The sequence below is a fragment of the Rana temporaria genome, chromosome 8 (genome assembly GCF_905171775.1).
Source record: "Rana temporaria chromosome 8, aRanTem1.1, whole genome shotgun sequence".
Classification (NCBI taxonomy): Eukaryota; Metazoa; Chordata; class Amphibia; order Anura; family Ranidae; genus Rana; species Rana temporaria.
Genome location: NC_053496.1, coordinates 179886225 through 179907230, shown reverse-complemented (window position 1 = coordinate 179907230; position 21006 = coordinate 179886225). Strand labels below are relative to the sequence as shown.

Sequence of the window (21006 nt, the reverse complement as noted above, 5' to 3'; positions counted from 1 at the left end):
GGAATTTGGGGTTTCCCCTTAAAAACAATCCCACGCCGTTTATTTAAAAGAAAATTCTGGATGCTCCTTCTAGCCCACTATGTTCCAGAACCTACAAGAGAAATTAGGTGGGTCTACTCCCACCCCCATTCTAAGATTATTATATTTACCCTGTTAAAGGAAAGATGTCTGTACTTACCTATTCTCGGTGCGCCTTGGTCTGGTCACATGATCGGCTCCCAGTGCCAGCTTGAGTGTAGAGGAAGGACAGCCGCCAATGAATGCCCCATCATAAGCCTATGGGTGACGTCATCACCCAACCATTGTCGGAGATCTTTCCTCTTCTCTTAAGCCGGCCACCGAGGAGTTCATATGACCAGACTGGGGCAACGTCAGAATAGGTAAGTATTAGGGTTGCCACCTCATCCCTTTAAACCTGAACACATATTAACCACTTCCCTACCACCGTATTGTCATATGACTGCCGCAGGAACCCTTCGTCCCTCTAGGCGGCCGTCATATGACGTCCTGGGATTCCCTGCATTGTGGAGAGCACGCGTGCGCTGCCGGCATGCGCTTGCACTCACCTCATCACTAAGTGTCCGGCGGCTGCGATGTCCGCTGGGCACCCGCGATTGCTCATCACAGAGCAGGGACGTAGATCTGTGTGTGTAAACACTAGACATGTGCACACTGAAATATTTTGTTTCGTAATTTAGTTTTCGTCCGAAAAATAAAATTATTTACTTACTCCCGAAATTCGTTTTTATTTATTTCGTTTTTCGTTAAAAAAAATGCATTCGTCCGAAAATGCAAATTAAGGTCGAATCTGTCATTGAAGGCTTATGGTGTCTGTCGAATGTTCTAAGAAAAAAAGTAGATTCGATAGAATCTTTAAAAAAAAAAAAAATGACTCTTCATGTCTCTCCTATGTTGAATCTTAATGTCTCTCTATGTCGAATATTCATGTCTCTCTATGTCGAATCTTCATGTCTCTCTGTGTCGAATCTTCACGTCTCTCTGTGTCGAATCTTCACGTCTCTGTGTCGAATCTTCACGTCTCTCTGTGTCGAATCTTCACGTCTCTCTGTGTCGAATCTTCACGTCTCTCTGTGTCGAATCTTCACGTCTCTCTGTGTTGAATCTTCACGTCTCTCTATGTCGAATCTTCACGTCTCTCTATGTCGAATCTTCACGTCTCTCTATGTCGAATCTTCACGTCTCTCTATGTCGACTCTTCTTCATGTCTCTATAATGTCGAATCTTTTCTCTCTATGTCGAATATTTTGTCTTTATGTAGAATAATATTGGACTAATAGAGTTAAGGTTAGGCACATTTGACCGTAACGAAAACGAAAATAAAGCATTTGATTATATCGGATCTTTCGGTTTTCGTTTTCTGTGCTTTCATTATCGTTTGTTAAAGCAATACCGAAAATACCTGAAATTCGCATGAAAATGCATTCGGACGAAAACGAATGCACATGTCTAGTAAACACACAGATCCACATCCTGTCAGGTGAGAGGAGACCGATCCGTGTGTTCCCAGTACAGAGGAACACCGATCGGTCTCCTCCCCTTGTGAGTCCCCTCCCCCCTACAGTTAGAATCACTCCCTAGGTAACATATTTAACCCCTTGATCGCCCCCTTCCCTGCCAGTCACATTTATACAGTAAGCAGTGCATTTTTATAGCACCGATCGCTGTATAAATGTGAATGGTCTCAAAAGTGTCCGATATGTCCACCGCAATGTGGCACTCCCGAAAAAAATCGCAGATTGCCGCCATTACTAGTAAGAAAAAAAAATAAGAAAAATGCTATTAATAATAATCCCTCCTTTTTGTAGATGCTATAATTTTTGCGCAGACCAAACGCTTATTGCGATTTTTTTTTTTTTTTTACCAAAAATATGTAGAAGAATACGTATCAGCCTAAACTGAGGAATTAAAAAAGTTTTTTTTTATATATATATATATATATTATTTTTTTGGGGGGGGATATTTATTATAGCAAAAAGTAAAAAATATTGAATTTTTTTCAAAATTGTCGCTCTAAAATAAAAACCGCAGAGGTGATCAAATACCACCAAAAGAAAGCTCTATTTGTGGGGGGAAAAAGGACGCCAATTTTGTTTGGGAGCCACGTCGCACGACTGCGCAATTGTCAGTTAAGGTGACGCAGTGCCGAATCGCAAAAAGTGGCCTGGTCATTGACCAGCGAAATGGTCCGGGGCTGAAGCGTTTAAGATGGTAATTAAACAGAACCCGTGTAATTTATATGTTTTCAGGTTTATTGGGATGAGGTGGCATCTTTCCTTTTTACTGAGTAAATAAAATAGGCTTAGAATGGGGATGGGAGTAGATTTAAAGCGGGAGTTCACCCATAAAAAATTTTTTACCCGTAGATTGATGCTCATTTTGTCTAGGGGAATCGGCTAGTTGTTTTAAAATCCGAGCAGTACTTACCATTGTAGAGAGTGATCTTCTCCGCCGCTTCCGGGTATGGGTCTTCGGGAGCGGGCGTTCCTTCTTGATTGACAGTCTTCCGACAGGCTTCAGATGGTCGCATCCATCGCGTCACGAGTAGCCGAAAGAAGCCGAACGTCGGTGCGGCTCTATACGGCGCCTGCGCACCTACGTTCGGCTACTTTCGGAAAATTGTGACGCGATGGATGAGACCGTCGGAAGCCTGTCGGAAGACTGTCAATCAAAATAGGAATGCCCAGTCCCGAAGACCATACCCGGAAGCGGCGGAGAAGATCGCTCTCTACAACGGTAAGTACAGCTTTGATTTTAAAACAACTAGCCGATTCCCCTAGACAAAATGAGCATCAATCTAAGGGTAAAAAGTGGTAATTCCGGGTGAACCTCCACTTTAAGCTTAGTTCGTTTTTGACTTGCCTTCTCTTTAAGCCTTTGGACGTGTGTTGGTATAGGTAGAAATGTAAGATGTGTCAACTGATCGGGTCAGGAGGTTCTGTCATGCAATGGAAAGACAGAGGACGTACCTCTGTGGAAATCGCACTCATCTTATTTTATCCCAATAGCATTACACAGGGTGCTGACCTAATGAAAGACGCACCCCTGATTGGGTGATCTCCATCCAGTGTGAAGGATGACCTCAGAGCAATGCTCGTATACAACTTTGGAATAAAGGCTGCAGTTCCTCTATTCTCCAAAAGGTGGCGACCTACTTCTACTGAGTGTGACGCACAGATGGGAAGCCTCTATGGAAGCCACAGACAGGAAGTGATGTAAGGTGGAGACAGGAAGTTTCAGGTGAGAGGTCAGGTTGCAGGAAGTAGAGAGGAGACATTGCTAGAGCTGGCAGCAGAGGAGGTAATAAGATCTTATTTTATATTTACACCCAGTAACCCCGTCATGTCCGTCCTCTTCCTCCGTAGTCACTGTGATGTCAGTTATCCTCAGGAGATGATGATACACACTTTTAGTATATAGATTATTTCTGACGTATTCCGCAGTGCTGTACAGAGAACACTGAGCCAGTCACTCAGTCTCTGTACAGAGGAGCTTACACTCTAATGTCCCCTCCCCCCAGAGTCACACACTATTACTATTATGCATTTATATAGCCATACTTGCCAACTGTCCAGGATTTGATGGGATAGTCCTGCTTTATATTCCCTTGTCCCTTTAAGGCTTGGGGCAAATCTGCTCCAGCGTGTCACGCATCATTAGCCCCAGTGTTCTGTTGTGGTTGATGACCGTTTTCTCATACTAGTTTTTGATCACAAAAAATGCAGTCATCATGGGTCAAGTTAGTCCAATGTTCAACAATCTGATTTGCTTGGCCCCAAAGACCAGTTGGTCCCTGGTTTGGGTGTGCTAGAACCTGTCTCTAGAAGTCCTTTCTTCTGGTCTTGATCCTGATGATGGATGCCAGCCTGTCAGGCTGGGCAAGAGTCCAGAGCACTCTGTTGTTGTAAAGGACTTGGACGTCTGAGGAATATCATCTTCCAATCAACATTTTGGAACTCTGGGCTGGTTGTCCCCTGCACAGCTGAACTTCGTGGCTGGAGGGTCATGAGATCTGGATTCGGTCTTCTCCCGATCAACATTCTGAACTCTGGGCTGGGTGTCCCTGCAACCCTGGACCCTGTGGCTGGAGGGTGATGAGTTCTTGATCCAGTTTTCTCCCCATCAACATTCTAAACTCTGGGCTAGTTGTCTCCTGCAACGCTGGACCTCGGATCTGGATTTGGTCTTCTCCCGATCAACATTCTGAACTCTGGGCTGGTTGTCCCTGCAATGCTGGAGGGTGAGGAGATCTTGGTCTAGTTTTCTCCTCATCAACATTCTTAACTCTGGGCTGGTTGTCCCCTGCAACGCTTGACCTCGTGGCTGGAGGGTCATGAGATCTGGATTCGGTCTTTTCCCGATCAACATTGTGAACTCTGGGCTGGCTGTCCCCTGCAACGCTGAACTTTGCGGCTGGAGGGTCATGAGATCTGGATTCGGTCTTTTCCTTATCAAAATTCTGAGCTGGTTGCCCCCTGCAACGCTGAACTTCGTGGCTGAAGGGTCATGAGATCTGTATTCAGTGAGGAAACACCACAGAAGTGGCATATGTCCCTGCAACGCTCAACTTTGTGGCTGAAGAGTCATGAGATATGGATTCGGCCTTTCTTCTGGGCTGGATGTCCCTGCAATGCTGGACCTTGGGACTGGAGGGTCATGAGATCTGGATTCGGTCTTCTCCCAATCAAAATTCTGAACTCTGGGCTGGTTGTTCCTTACAACGCTAAACCTCACGGTTAGAAGGTCATGAGATCTGAATTTAATCTTCTGATCAACATGCTGAACTCTGGGCTGGTTGTCCCTGCAACTCTGAACCTCGCAGCTAAAGAGTGATGAGATCTGGATCCATTCTTCTCCCCACCAACATTCTAAACTCTGGGCTGGTTGTCCCTGCAATGCTGGACCTCTTGGCTGGAGGGAGATGAGATCTGGATTCAGTCAGGAAATTGCACAGCAGTGGCATAAATCAGCCATCAGAGGGGAACCATAAGTCAGAGCACATCCTGTTCTAGGCATAACTTTATATTCCAGCCTGGTCGACCCTGTACTTCTTCAGACGGCAGCCCCTGGACCTGGGGAGTGGTTCCTTCACCCAAAGGTGTTTCAGGACCTGTGTCACAAGTGTCCTGCTTTGCAGGATCGAGATGGATGGTGCTCTGGTGGTCCTCATAGCTCTGGCCTGGCCCAAGCAGATGTAATACTCCGACCTCATGATAACCTTGGTCTAAGCTCTATGGGCTCCCTTGAATCTTCTGTTTAAAGACCGATTTACTGCCCTGCTTCAAGGTCACTGGCTTTTATGGCGTAGTTCCACCTTCAGATAATCGTAGGAAGTGTTGTCTGATTGGTCAGTACATGTGGCAGTGTTTTAGTGCTAACATTATCGTTTTTATTGTGGTGGTGGGTCATAAGTAAATTATCAACACATGTTTGTATTACATTACATCTTTTTGATATGAATGAAGTTAAAGTGGTTGTAAACCCTTACAGACCACTTTTACCTACAGGTAAGCCTAGATTAAGACTTACCTGTAAGTGCAAGAAATATCTTCTAAACCTACACGGTTTAGGATATATTTGCAGAAGACAGACACCGATGCCTACGGTGCATGCGCCTTAGACAATGGCGCGCAGGCGCACTGAGCGTGCTGTTTCTAGCGGCGATCGTGCCATTAGTGGCAGCTCCGGTATCGCGACTCCGGCGCTGTGACTGCCCAGAGCCACGATACCGGGAAGTCACTCTGGGAGAGATGGAGGAGGGGAACAAGGACTGCTGCGGGGGCTTCGATCTCAGGTAAGTAATTCATAATGAGCTACTAGCTCTTTATGCCTTTGTCTTGCAGGGTGTGTTTTTTTTTTTTTTTTTGTAGAGGGTTTACTTCCTCTTTTTTAAGCACAACATTCCTCACTGTGATCGTGGTCTTTGGATGAAACACAAGTGACACCAGAATGTACGAGATCCTACTCTTCCATGTAGTTATCAGCCTATTGGTGCTCCCATCTTAAAGATGTTATTTTCTGTCATTCGTTGGTTTAGCATGAAGAACAGAAATAAATGAAAGTTGGAGTTAAAGAGGAAGAAGAAGAGGCGCATGTGATGGATAATCAGCAGTCTTCAGAGACAGATGGGATAAAGGCAACAAAGTGGGATGAATCTTCTCAAGATATCAGCACAGGTGAGTAATGAAGACTAAATACCGTGTATGGATTTATGGTTGAGGATCTGTAGACCTTCACATCAATGGGTGACATTATCTATACAAGAATATCATGATGGGGAATCAGCCGCCCCTCACATCACCGGGTAAGAGAAGACATTATTGTAAAGGAGAGAGCAGTACGGAGGGTCCACTTAGATCCCCCATCATCTGATAAACACATAGAAACAATGGGACAGATTCTCGTAGACTGGCGTAAAACAGCGGCGGCGTAACGTTTCTCATTTCCGTTTCGCGGCCGCAAGTTTTACGGGCAAGTGCTTGATTCACAAAGCACTTGCCTGTAAAGTTGCGGCGGCGTAGCGTAAATTCTCCGGCGCAAGCCCGCCTAATTCAAATGATCCAGGTAGGGGGCGTGGATCATTTAAATTAGGCGCGTTCCCACGCCGATCGTACTGCGCATGCGCCATCCCTAAAATTTCCCGACGTGCATTGCGCTAAATGACGTCGCATGGACGTCATTGTTTTCGACGTTAACGTAAATGGCGTCCAGCGCCATTCACGGACGACTTACGCAAACAACATACTTTTTTAAATTTCGACACGGGAACGACGGCCATACTTAACGTTGGTTGCCCCTCATAATAGCAGGGGCAACTTTACGCGTCGCTAAAGCTACCGAAACGTCGTAAATTCTCTGCGTCGACCGCGCGTACGTTTGGGAATCTCGCGTAAATAGCTAATTTGCATAGACGGGGAAAACAACGTTGGCGACACCTAACGGCGGGAAAAAAATTGCATCTAAGATCTGACAGCGTAAGAGCCTTACGCCTGTCAGATCTAATGGATATCTATGCGTAACTGATTCTAAGAATCCGTCGCATAGATACGCCGGGCCAGATTAGGACTTACGATAGCGCAAATGGCTTTGCGCCATCGTAACTCTTTTGAGAATCTGGCCCAATGTATTCAGTCAGTGTGTGTGTTTCCTACAGATGGATGCAGTAATGGGACCCCACCAGAGAGATGTCCTTCTCCTCTGTATTCCCAGCTAACAGTGGGGCCCAAACTGTATAGTGGTGCACATTATTGTAAAGGAGAGAGCAGTACGGAGGATCCAGCTAGATCCCCCATCATATGATAATAACATAGAAGCAATGTATTCAGTCAGTGTGTGTGTTTTCTAGAGATGGATCCAGTAATGGGAACCCACCAGAGAGATGTCCCCATCCTCTGTTTTCCCAGCTAACAGTGGGGCCCAAACTGTAGGGTGGTGCACATTATTGTAAGGCCCCGTACTCACGACCAAACATGTCTGCTGAAACTGGTCCGCGGACCAGTTTCAGCAGACATGTTTGGCCGTGTGTTGGCCCGAGCGGACCATTTTCGGGCGGATCGGACAGGTTTCCAGCGGACAACTGTTTCCTGGACTTGCTTTAAAACAGTCCGCTGGAAACCTGTCCGCCTGGACATGTACGGTCGTCTGTACAGACCTACCGTACATGTCCTGCCGCCCGCCATCCCTCGCATGCGTCGAATGACTTCGACGCATGCGTCGAATGACTTCGACGCATGCGTGGAAGCATTTTAAAGGCAGGCCACCCACGTCGCCGCGTCATTGTCGCGGCGACACCGCGTCATCGACGCTGCGACACCGCAGACACGCCCCGCGTATTGTTTACGCGCGGACCTCTGTTCGATGGTGTGTACAGCCATCGAACAGAAGTCCCCGGGCAGTCATGTCCGATGAAAACGGTCCGCGGACCGGTTTCATCGGACATGTTTGCTTGTGAGTACTCGGCCTAAAGGAGAGAGCAGTACAGAGGCTCCACCTAGATCCCCCATCATCTGATAAACACATAGAAACAATGTATTCAGTCAGTGTGTGTGTTTCCTACAGATGGATCCAGTGATGGGAACCCACCAGAGAGATGTTCCCGGGATTCCACACAGGAAGGTCACACCATCCCTCACCATCATCAGGTAGGTGCATGGAACCCAAAGTGACTCTTGACTTTTGGAGATGGCACTCTTCCATATTATCTCAGCTTATCGGTGCTCAGATTTTAAAAGATGTTATTTTGTATCATTCTGTTGCTGTAGCATGAAGAACAGATGGATGTTAAAGTTAAAGAGGAAGAAGAGGAGGCCTATGTGATGGGATATCAGCATTCTTCGGAGGAGGCTGGGTTAAAGGCAATAAAGGAATCTGTAGATGTCTGCACAGGTGAGTGAATAAAACTAAAGACAGGAACTTTTCAAGTACGGTATACAGTTGGGAAAATAATTATTTGATCCCCCTGCTGATTTGATGAAGTATTCCCACTTAGAAAGAAATTAAAGTGATTGTAAACCCTCCAATACAACTTAACGTAGTAACGGCAATCGAGCTAGAGGCTTGGTTTCGACGCTACAGAGCATGCGCGAGATTTGCAAAGGGAAACCTAGCAAGGGCGGAAATGACGTCCAGAATTTTTTCTACAAACAGCAGTATTAATGGCGCAGCCAATACCCAGAAGAGAAGAAATAATAAATAAGCTAAATAAGGTATTTGACAACCTAGTTTTTGGCCGATTTAACCACTTAAGGACCGCCTCCTGCAGATATACGTCGGCAGAATGTCACAGCTGGGCACAAGCATGTACCTGTACGTCCTTTTTAAGTGCCCAGCCGTGGGTCGCGTGCGCTCGCGACCCGGTCCGAAGCTCCGTGACCGCGGGACCCGATCGATGCTGGAGTCCCGCGATCGGTCCCCGGAGCTGAAGAACGAGGAGAGCTGTGTGTAAACACAGCTTCCCCATTCTTCACTGTGGCGCTGTCATTGATCGTGTGTTCCCTGATATAGGGAAACGCGATCAATGATGTCACACGTCCAGCCCCACCCCCCTACAGTTAGAAACACATATTTGGTCACACTTAACCCCTTCAGCGCCCCCTAGTGGTTAACTCCCAAACTGCAATTGTCATTTTCACAGTAATCAGTGCATTTTTATAGCATTTTTTCTTGTGAAAATGACAATGGTCCCAAAAATGTGTCAAAATTGTCCGATGTGTCCGCCATGTCGCGGTCATGAAAAAAATCGCTGATCAACGCCATTAGTAGTAAAAAAAAAAAATATTAATAAAAATGCAATAAAACTATCCCCTATTTTGTAAACACGATACATTTTGTGCAAACCAACCGATAAATGCTTATTGCGATTTTTTTTGTACCAAACATAGGTAGAAGAATACGTATCGGCCTAAACTGAGGAAAAATGTTTTTTTTAGACCCCCCCATCATCTGATAAACGCATAGAAACAATGTATTCAGTGAGTGTGTGTGTTTCCTACAGATGGATCCAGTAATGGGAACCCACCAGAGAGATGTCCCCGTCCTCTGTATTCCCGGGATTCCACACAGGAAGGTCACACCATCCCCCACCATCATCAGGTAGGTGAATAGAACAAAACAAATGACTCCAGCATGGGATTGTTCTCTTCTATGAAGTGTCAGCCTATTCATTCTCACAATTTGATATTGTTTTCTATCTTTCTGTTGGTTTAGCATGAAGAACAAATGTATATAAAAGTTGAAGTTAAAGAGGAAGAAGAGGAGATGAGGGGTGATCAGCGGTCTCGGGAGGAGACTGGGACGATGGTGACAATTAAACGGAAGGAAGCTTCTCTAGATAACACAGGTATGTAATGAACACTGCGGTGGACATGGAATAAATTAGGAAAATGCTTGCGTCGTCACGGTGTATCACGGTCACGGTGTCTCACTAATGCCTTTTAAGTATGCAATTCCATATTTAGGTCATCCTTCAGCTCCAAAAAATAGCCAGGTCACCGGAGAACCGGTAGATGATTGCCGCAATCATCAGGGAGGTAATTGCCCACAGCACCTTCCAGCCTGAAGTTCCATTTTTAACTCCAGAATGCCTAAAAAAATCCCACCTAAATATGGAACTGCATACTTAAAGGTAGAGAGATGTTGGCATTCATAAGCAGGGTGTGACCACTTGGGTATTGTTTCTATGAAGTTCAAAGTTCAACACACATACAATCCAATGAGAGCGCTAATGTTAAAGATTGCAGCTAAAAAGATTTCCACTACCGTGTTCTCCTGAAACTTCCAAGCAGTAAATCAAAGCTGTATTTGGTATATGCTCACCTGGGGCCATTTAACCACTTAAGGACCGCTGCACGACGATCTACGTCGGCAGAATGGCACGGCTGGGCACATCAACGTATATGTACGTTGCCCTTTAAGCCCAGCCGCGCCCGCGACCCGGTCCAAAGCTCTGTGACTGTGACCGCGGGACCCGATCGCTGCTGGAGTCCCGCGATCGGTCCCGGAGCTGAAGAACGGGGAGAGCCGTATGTAAACACGGCTTCCCCGTTCTTCACTGTGGCGGCGTCATCGATCGTGTGATCCCTTTTATAGGGGGACACAATTGATGACGTCACACCCCCCTACAGTTGTAAACACATATTAGGTCACACATAACCCCTACAGCGCCCCCTGTGGTTAACTCCCAAACTGCAACTGTCATTTCCACAGTAAACAATGCATTTTAAATGCATTTTTTGCTGTGAAAATGACAATGGTCCCAAAAATGTGTCAAAATTGTCCGAAGTGTCCGCCATGATGTCGCAGTCATGAAAAAAATCCCTGATCGCCACCATTAGTAGTAAAAAAAAAAAAAATTATAAAAATGCAATAACACTATCCCCTATTTTGGTTCCCCATTGATTTGATTTTCATTGTGAATTTGTGATGTTGCCAGCTGCCCTCTGTCCAAGGGTACGAGGCAGAACCCCTCTGGAAGATCCACAGAAAGTCTCCCCAACAAGGGACGAGCGTAGAAAACAGAAAAAGAGGAGAATAACCAACCACACCCGGAATACGAGATTCTCCATGGAAGAGAACACCATCTTAATAGAAAGGGTCTCCAAGCACTGGGAAAAGTTATTCGGCCACCTATCCCGCCAGATGTCCTTCCCGGCCAAAAGCAGAATCTGGAACGAGGTGGTAGATGCTGTAAACGTCGCCGGCGTGGCGGAGCGGAACGTGGATACCTGTAAAAGACGCCTAAATGATATAAAGAGACAAATAAAAACCAAGTTGTCAGAAATGAAACAGCGAAGGGGGACAGGAGGAGGTCCAACTCCGGAAGTCACATTTTTTGAATATGAAGAAAAGCTCAAGGAATGCCTGGGGCCGGATATTCTTGCCGGAGACAGTGAATCGGATGTGAGAGGTAAGAAAGTTTGTTGTTACTATTTTACTAGTACAGTGGAACCTGGGATTGCGAGTAACGCGATTAACAAGCGTTTTGGCAATACTAGCGCTGTATTTTGAAAAAAGAAAACTTAACTCGGTTTGCGGGTGTCCTCTCGCGAAACGAGCATGATTCAGGCCAAAGCGTTGTGCAGTACCATGTTTGGCCTGAGGTGGGGGGCTTTGCCGTTCAGAAATGCACGGAAAGGCCCGAGAACAGCTCGGCTGACCTCGGCAAACCTCGGGAACGGAGTCTTTCCGAGGTTTGCCGAGGTCTCCTCTGGCCTTTCCAGGCCGTTTCCGGCGCCCCCACCTCTGGCCGCATGCAGTATTGAATACCGTTGACGTCAACGCGGAACTAATTTTCGTTTCCATTGACTTCTACGGCGAAATTTGCGATGATATTGTAACGGTCAGGGGTTAACACCGTTTACGATCTTCCATTCCACCAACCACGACAGCTTATCCGACAATCCAGCAGACAGGACCCATTCCATTCCCCAGAATAAACAAGACAAGCTCTGTTCTCCGAGTCAAACAAATGAATACTTTTAATGGTACACTCAGCTTGTTATATACAGTTACAAGCATGTTACAGGGACAATGAAACTCTCCACCCAAAACATCACACAATGGGCCCTTAACGAGTTCCCCCCCCTCAATCCACATCCCAGACAGTCATTCGGGCACCGCATCTAGAGGAGTTAATTACTACAGCTGACAAGTCACATTCCACATCTATTATCAATAGACTTTCACACAATACAGTGTCATTAGCATCACACAATAAAAGATCTTAGGAGCAGACCTAATTAACACAATGGACACAGACAGTTATCACAGCAAGACACTTAAAAATCCCATAATAGGCAGCCAGACTGGCTACCAAGCTCCAATTCACATCACCCCAGTAGCAGACTTAATTAGCATCTCAACAGTCTATGTCACACATTGAATGAGACATTCTTATTGACCTGTTGGGGGGTCAGAATAAACAACCTGTAATATTCCAAGATCCTGCAATACATGAATTATCATTAATGTCCCATCTCATGTAATCCGAGATATCAGTTCTCAGTCACCCTATGCCCAAAAGGGACATAGGATGACCCTAGACCCAAGAGTCATTAGTGAAGCTGGCACAGGAGTACCCCCCATCCTTCAAAAGTCTCTGGGTGTCATGGGCCATTCCGTTACAGATATGCAAGTGCTTTGGATTACGAGCATTCTCCTGGAACGGATTATGCTCGTAATCCGAGGTTCCACTGTAAGTGTCTATATTTGTGTGTGCCGTGGGGTACCTACGTGTTTATCAGGCGGTGTTCCCTCCGTCCTCTTAAATTTCGGGGTCCCACCGGGGGAGGGATTTGGAATTTCCCGCCACTAGACCTGTATTACTGGAGTAATAAAAGTCTTGTGTTATTATCCCCCGGCAAATAAGAGCATGGGTAGGGGCATATTCTCATCCCGCCAAACTGGCTGCTTGGGGTACGAAGGTGGCGACTTTCCGGGAGACTGCACCTAAATCATCTGGTGTCACGTTGAATTTATGGAATTAAAGTGGTGTATTTAGGCCCTATTTACATTAGTAAGAGATGCCGAATGAAAACGGGGATCGTAACGATTCCCTAACCACTTGCCGACCTGCTCACGCATATATACGTCGGCAAAATGTCACGGCTGGGCATATCAACGTGTATATATACGTTGCCCTTTACGACGCGTCATTGTGGGTGCGCACGCGCCGCGAGCTCCGTGAATGTGACTGCATTTTTAGTCGGTTAAAAAACGGTACAAAAAAAAAGGCACCTGCCCGTTTGAAATGCATTGAAAACGCATCAATAACGCACCCGTGTTGCGGTTTTAAGTCAAATGACCTATGAAAAACGCACCATAAGGCACAGAGAAATCGTGGGAAAAAATTAGATTTTTGTACTCACCGTAAAATAGTTCATAGACGGACACAGCCTTCTTTGACATTAGGGTTATGCTTCTTCCTACCAGGAGATTTAGGCAGAATTTTACAGCACTTAAGGCAGGGATCCTCAAACTATGGCCCTCCAGCTGTTGTAGAACTACACATCCCATGAGGCATTTTAACACGCTGACATTCACAGACATGACTAGGCATGATGGGAATTTTAGTTCCTGAACAACTGGAGGGCCGTAGTTTGAAGATCCCTGACTTAAGGTGTTAAAACCTTTCCTTCATGCCGCTCCTCCCAGGGGGCGTGGCTCCCCCAGGCATAACCCACACCCTGCTCTAGCAGCCTTCAGTTCGTAACAAGCAGTACAAACAAAGGAGGGGTGGGTGCTGTGTCCGTCTATGAACTCAGAGAAATGGATTTTACGGTGAGTACAAAAATCCTATTTTCTCTTCCGTTTATAGACGGACACAGCCTTCATTGACATTAGGGACGTCCCCAAGCAGTGTCAAAAAATTTGAGGGGTGGGAAAAATAACACAGCAAACCAGGTTACACCGCAAGAAAAAAACTCCAGAGTACAGGACTCCAGAGAGCGCCTGACTCCTCCTGTCGTTAGGCAGAAAAAGACTGAAGGCTGCTAGAGCAGGGTTTGGGTTATGCCTGGGGGAGCCACGCCCCCTGGGAGGAGCGGCATGAAGGAAAGGTTTTAACACCTTAAAGTGGAGGTTCACCCTCAAAAAAAATTCTGACATCACATGGAGTCGAGCCATCCTACCGACAGAATGCCTGTGTTTTTTTCTCAGCACATACCTCGTTATCACGATTTTCACCCCCCGGCAATCCCGCGGGACTGGCCGTTCCCAAGCACTGCCTGTGATTGACAGGCTTCCGAATGGCGCATACTGCGCGTCACAGGTTGCCGACAGAACCCGAACGTCGTTGCGCAGGCGCCGTATAGAGCCGCACTGACGTTCGGGTTTTTTCGGCAACCTGTGACGCGCAGTATGTGCCGTTCGGAAGCCTGTCAATCACAGGCAGTGCTTGGGAACGCCCACTCCCGCGGGATTGCCGGGGGGTGAAAATCGTGATAACGAGGTATGTGCTGAGAAAAAAAAAAAAAAAAACACCGGCATTCTGTCGGTAGGATGGCTCGACTCCATGTGATGTCAGAATTTTTTTGGAGGGTGAACCTCCACTTTAAGTGCTGTAAAATTCTGCCTAAATCTCCTGGTAGGAAGAAGCATAACCCTAATGTCAAAGAAGGCTGTGTCCGTCTATGAACGAAAGAGAAAACGTGTTTTCGGCATGATTACCGCCACCTTTTTCTCTATCGGATAAAATTGTCAAACACAATTTTCGGGGCCGATATGTTCCGGACGCCGAAATTTCAGTGCATCCCTACTTGGATTAGGTTGATTGCACCACAAAAATCTGCTGTGATGTCGTTTCTGTGAGACAAAAGTCAACAATAACATTTTACATTTAATAATAATTTAGGATAAATAATAATATAATGGTAATAATGATAAATAATAATTTTATATTAATAAATAATTTAATAATAGTAATAATAATTTGGTTTTAAATACAGTAATAATTTAATATTAATAATAATTTAATAATAAACCATATAATAATAATAATAATAAAGAATTTAATAATAAATTCATAATTAATAATAATTTAATAATACAATTAAATGTTTTTTTACAGCATCAACTAAACAGGGGCCTTCCGCGGCTTCCTCCAGAGCAGAGACAGCGGCATACCTTGATGTGTTTCACAATAGAAGACAACCGGATGAAGATTCTATGTTATCCTATGAGGACGACGGTAAGAAAATGATGATACCTTTATAAATATAAGAAGTCCAACTATAAAAAAAAAAGAAAAAAGAAAGAGGACCCAGCACCACTGGGAGAGGTGAGCGCCAACCAATCGTGTGGTTGTAGAGACGGCGTGGGACGGCTCGTTGGGTATGTGTTGGATCATGAACTTTGGATCATGAATATCGCAGAAATACTCAGTTCCCGAGCCTTTCCGAGTTCAGGCAGGGATGACCTCAGCCCTTTCCAAGTGTTTACGAGGCTCTTTGGCGCCCCCCCTGCCTCTGGCCGCATGCGGTATTGCATGCCATTGAAGTCAATGCGGAATAAATTATTTTTGTTTCCATTGACTTCAATGGGGAAACTCGCTTTGATATGCGAGTACTTTGGATTACGAGCATGCTCGTAATTCCGAGGTTCCACTGTAACTTGAAAAGGTGTAGTATGCCTTAAAATAAAAAATGATACATTTGTAACAAATATTTTAATTCTTTTTTTTTTTATGTAGAACAATCACCAAGTCCCCCCACATCAGTGCAGCCAGAGGACCTCTTGATGTCTGAAGATAATTCACGTAAGCTGAAATAACTCTTCTCCTTCGTTGTAGGAAGACGAAGTTCAGACCATTCTACATCCACGTGTTCTGTATTTGATTACTTTTTTCTGTTTTACAGACCATCGTCTAATGCAAAGCGCGGAACAACTGGAAGAGGCCAGTTGTCACTCCATAGCCAATGAAAGAGATTTGAAAGAGTTTATAGGTAAAGAGGACCTATCGGACCTACCCATCGGCTGCCGAGCGGTGGACAGTCTAAAGAGGAGTCTACAGAAACTCCAAAAAAGATAGTGAACTGCTCACCGCCTCATATCTATTTATTCATCAATCCAACAAAGAGAGCAGTCCATCCGAGTTGCAAACATCCCAACGCGTTTCACTCGTTTGGACAAAAAGAAGAAGAAAAGTCAGCAACTACAAATACTGTAGCTGCTGTCTTTTAACCACTTAAGACCCGGACCATTATGCAGGTTAAGGACCTTGCCCCTTTTTGCGATTCCGCACTGCGTCGCTTTAACTGACAATTGCACAGTCGGGCGGCGTGGCTCCCAAACCTCTTACGATGTCCTTACATCCAGCCTATAATGCACACACGTGTGCCCGCTGTAATACTATAAGGTGGCCTCCTAGGTCCTTGCACTCAACCTATGATGCACACGTGTGACCGCTGTAATACTGTCAGGTGGCTTCCCAGCTCCTTGCACTCAACCTATAATGCACACGTGTGCCCGCTTTAATACTGTCAGGTGGGTACCTGTATTCTTGCACTCAGCCTATAATGCACATGTGTGCCCGCTGTAATACTATCAGGTGGCCTCCTACAGTATGTCCTTGCACCCAGCCTACAGTGCACACGTGTGCCCGCTGTAATACTATCGGTTGGCCTCCTGCACCCTTGCACCCAGCCTATAACAAACATGTGTGCCCGCTGTAATACCATCAGGTGGCCTCCTGTATCCTTGCACACAGCCTATATTGCACACGTGTGCCCGCTTTGATACTTTCAGGTGGCCTCCTACGTCCTTGCGCAAAGTCCATAATCCACATTTCTCTTCGGTTCATGGACGGACACAGCAGCAATTGACCTTAGGGTATTATCCTCCCTTTTAGGAGATTGACTAGGCAGAAAAACAGCATGTTAAGTGTTAAACACTCCACACAGTACAGTACCTCCCAGGGGGCGGGTCCCCTGGGTTACATCCCTCTCTCTGCATCATGCAGCCTCAGTTTTTTTCTGCCTAGCAAAAGGAGATGACATGGCTCTTCTGGGCCCATGTGCGCTGGAGATTATTTTTGCTATTTTCTTGTTTTTCTTTTCTTTTTTCCTGCATTTTTGGATCCTGGGATCTACAATCAACTGCCGACTGGGTGACCAGGCTGGATCCTCGATCCTTGTAGTCCCCCCCATGTTCGGCCGTCGAGCGTGTGCCGTCCTTTAGCTATGCGCTGGGCCGTTCACGACATGCCCCATTGCTCCAGAGGTGGCCGGTGAGCTATACGCTCCAGGGCACACATATGACCGGGCTCTATGTCCGTGTCACAGTGTGGCCGGGCCGACAGCCATGCCGTAACTGTGCGGACGTTGGTTCTGTCCGGGATGTCTCCAGCCGGGTGGTCGCAGGACGGGTAAGTACTAGTCCCCTTGCCTTGGCATGGTGGAGCGGCTGGTGCATTCCTGGGGAGGTCGATCGGGGGTCCGCCCTACTTTCCTCTTTCCCTTTCTCTACCCTCCTCCCAAACCTTCGTAGTCCCAGCCAGGAGCAAGCACATTTGGCTGCAGGAAGACCCTACACGAAAGCATAACCACCCTATAGGTGGCAATGCCAGGGGCATAGATTTTGCTGGAAACACAAGGGGGACAGCAACCATAGAGATATACGAGCATGGTGCTACATACCCATTTTCTTTAATAAGCGTTTAATAACACTTTTTCATTTTTACAATTTTAGACCCTGAAAAAGCGTGTAAAGTGCTAGAGCCAGCGACGGATCCTGAAAACGCCCGAACTGCGCCGGCACAGCATCAAGAAGAAAGGCATCCGTATGTTAGGACGTCACGGGGCAAGAGAAAAAGGACTCTTCTTCAGAGAAGATTGGCAACAAATAGTTCTAACCAATTGCAGGACACCCTGGGAAAACTAATGGACATGTACAGCAAACAAACTCATTCCTCGCACCAGAATAATTCAACGGTTGCGGAAACCATCATGCGGGAACTGCGGCAGACCAATCAGAACTTGCATCAGATAGCCGTCAACTTGGCCGAACAGACGGCCGAACACAGAAACTTCTGTAGCCAGTTACTTGAAGAACAGAAAAAGATCTCCCTAGCTTTACTAGTGTTGGTGGGGAATTCAACTCCGCTTGGCCCCGGAGGTCTCAACCTACCACTGAACCCGCCTGATAATACAGACAATCACTCTGCTTCATAATGGTTTTGCTTGTGTTGTTCGTTGGACTCTAGTTTTCAGACTGTTAAATCATTTCATTTCATTGTTATCTATGTGTTATTTGTTATATATATTTGTTATTTTTTTGTCATTAAATCAAAAAAAGTGGCAATTCTTAACATGTCCCTGTGTAATATGTCTCCCAAAATTTTAAAAATCAGATGCCAAACCTTTAACCACTTCCTGCCAGCCGTACGACTTTATACGGCCGCAGTGTGGATCTTAATTTCCGGCCGCATCACTGAGATGCCGATGCGCGTGCCTGGCGGCCGCGATGTCCGCCAGGCACCCGCGATCGGCGGTTACAGAGACAAGGACGTGTTTTTTTTGTGTGTAAACACACAGGGCCAGATCCACAGAAGAATTACGCCGGCGTATCTATTGATACGCCGCGTAATTTCAAAGTTCCCGGGTCGTATTTTTGTTTTGTATCTACAAAACAAGATACAACGGCATCTGGGCTCGATCCGACAGGCGTACGTCTAAGTACGCCGTCGGATCTTAGGTGCATTTTTCCGGCGGCCGCTAGGTGGCGTTTCCGTCGAATATGCAAATTGGCTAGATACGGCGATCCACAAACGTACGTCCGGGCGGCGCATTTTTTTTTACGTCGTTTGCGTTCGGCTTTTTCCGGCGTATGGTTACCCCTGCTATATGAGGCGTACTCAATGTTAAGTATGGTCGTCGTTCCCGCATCGAATTTAGAATTTTTTACGTCGTTTGCGTAAGTCGTTTGCGAATCGGGATTTGCGTAGAATGACGTCACCGTCGTAAGCATTGGCTTGTTCCGGTTTCATTTCGAGCATGCGCACTGGGATACTCCCACGGACGGCGCATGCGGCGTTAAAAAAAAACGTTGTTTATGTCGGGTCACGACGTATTTACATAAACGCCCCCCATCACATCGATTTGGATTGCGCGCCCTTATGCCGCTAAAGATACACTACGCCGCCGTAACTTACGTTGCGCATTCTTTGAGGATTAAAAAAAAAAAAAGTAAGTTACGGCGGCGTATTGTATCTTAGATACGCTACGCCCGACGGAAATATGCGCCAGGGTACGTGGATCTGGCCCACAGATCCACGTCCTGTCAGGGAGAGAGGAGACCGATCTGTGTCCCTTATACATACTGTACATACTCCTGGAAACACAGGAGTCACTGAAGATAGGGATCTCTGGAGACACAGGTGCCCACAAGAGTCACTGAGGACACAAGAGTCTCCAAAGACACAGGTGTGCACAGGAGTCACTGAGGACACGTTATGCAAAGTTGTCACTGAGGACACAGGGGTCACTGGAGACACAGGGGTCACTGAGGACATCGGTACACAGAGGAGTCACTGAGGACACTGATCACTTGAGACACAGGTGCACATTGAAGTCACTAAGAACACTGGTATGCAGAGGAATCACTGAGGACTCAGGGGTCACTGGAGACACAGGTGCCCAGCGAAGTCAAAAAGGACACAGGAGTCACTGAAGACACCAGTAAACAGAGGAGTCACTGGGTGACACAGGATGCTTTGGGGTCATTTCATGACACATCACTCTCTCTGGAATTCACAGGGCACACTGGAGTCACTGGGTAAAACAGCATGCTCAGGGGTCACTGAATGACACAGCATGCCCAGGGAGTTAAAGGATGCTCTGGGGTTACAGAAGCACACAGAGGTTGGTGGAGATATAGGAGTCACAAGGTTCAATAAAAGACACATGATCTCACAATGGTCACTGTAGACACAGGAGCGAACAGGGTATCACTGGAAACTTAAAAGTGAAAGGGGTTACTCGAGGCACAGGTGCCCACAGCAGTCACTGAGGATACAGGGGTCACTGGAAACACAGGTGTGCACAGTGATCACTAGAGAAACAGGAGCTCACAGGGGTCACTGGAAATTTAAGAGTAGCTGGGTTTACTGGAGGCACAGGGGTCACTGGAGACACAGATACGCTCAGGAGTCACTGAGAACACAGGGGTCACTAAAGACACAGATATGCTCAGGAGTCACTGAGGAAACAGGGGTCACTGGAGACACAGATGCACACAGGAGTCGCTGAGGACACAGGTCACTGGAAACACAGGGTGCATACAGGATTCACTAGGGTCACTGGAGACACAGGGGTAACCGGTACACAGAGGAGTCACTGAGGACACAGGGGTCATTTGAGACACAGGTGCTTACAGGAGTTGATGATGACCCGGGTCACTGGAGACACAGGGGTCACTAAGGACACAGGGGTTACTGGAGATACAGGTGCACACAGGAGTCGCTGAGGACAGAGGGTTCAATGAGAGACAGGTGCACATAGGAGGTACTGAGGACATGGGTCATTGGAGACACAGGTGCCCACAGAGGTCACTGAGGACACAGGGTCGTTGGTGACACAGGGATCCCTGAAGATACAGGTACGTACAGGAGTCACTGAGGACACAGGAGTCCCTGGAGACACAGGTGCGTACAGGAGTCGCTGAGGACACAGGAGTCCCTGGAGACACAGGTGCGTACAGGAGTCACTGAGGACACAGGAGTCCCTGGAGACACAGGTGCGTAGAGGAGTCGCTGAGGACACAGGAGTCCCTGGAGACACAGGTGCGTACAGGAGTCGCTGAGGACACAGGAGTCCCTGGAGACACAGGTGCGTACAGGAGTCACTGAGGACACAGGAGTCCCTGGAGACACAGGTGCGTACAGGAGTTGCTGAGGACACAGGAGTCCCTGGAGACACAGGTGCGTACAGGAGTCACTGAGGATACGGGGGTCACTGGAGACACAGGTGCGTACAGGAGTCACTGAGGATACAGGAG

The 21006-nt window shown here is 46.7% G+C and overlaps 1 protein-coding gene and 2 long non-coding RNA genes across 3 annotated transcripts; all 3 read left to right on the top strand.

Moving 5' to 3' along the window:
• Positions 1-3076: 3076 nt before the first annotated feature.
• LOC120910261 lies at positions 3077-8117 on the top strand. Its single transcript, XR_005741466.1, has 3 exons — positions 3077-3318; positions 6056-6194; positions 8077-8117. It is a non-coding gene; the product is annotated as an uncharacterized LOC120910261 (long non-coding RNA).
• Positions 8118-8119: 2 nt separating this feature from the next.
• LOC120910227 lies at positions 8120-9553 on the top strand. Its single transcript, XR_005741430.1, has 3 exons — positions 8120-8159; positions 8280-8403; positions 9512-9553. It is a non-coding gene; the product is annotated as an uncharacterized LOC120910227 (long non-coding RNA).
• A 20-nt stretch (positions 9554-9573) lies between these two features.
• Positions 9574-18319, top strand: LOC120910121. Its single transcript, XM_040321993.1, has 7 exons — positions 9574-9609; positions 9724-9856; positions 10949-11422; positions 15083-15202; positions 15704-15769; positions 15870-15956; positions 17701-18319. Exons 2-7 carry the CDS (start codon positions 9736-9738, stop codon positions 18180-18182), a joined length of 1350 nt encoding a protein of 449 aa, XP_040177927.1. The 5' UTR covers positions 9574-9609; positions 9724-9735; the 3' UTR covers positions 18183-18319.
• The last annotated feature ends 2687 nt before the right edge of the window (positions 18320-21006 follow it).

What these genes read in the sequence shown, in the direction of transcription:
- LOC120910121 (XM_040321993.1), top strand. Translation starts at nt 9,736, where the DNA reads ATGTATATAAAAGTTGAAGTTAAAGAGGAAGAAGAGGAGATGAGGGGT. An exon ending in AGCTTCTCTAGATAACACAG is followed by an intron (nt 9,857 to 10,948) that starts GTATGTAATGAA and finishes TGATGTTGCCAG; the next exon opens with CTGCCCTCTGTCCAAGGGTA. An exon ending in AGATTTGAAAGAGTTTATAG is followed by an intron (nt 15,957 to 17,700) that starts GTAAAGAGGACC and finishes TTACAATTTTAG; the next exon opens with ACCCTGAAAAAGCGTGTAAA.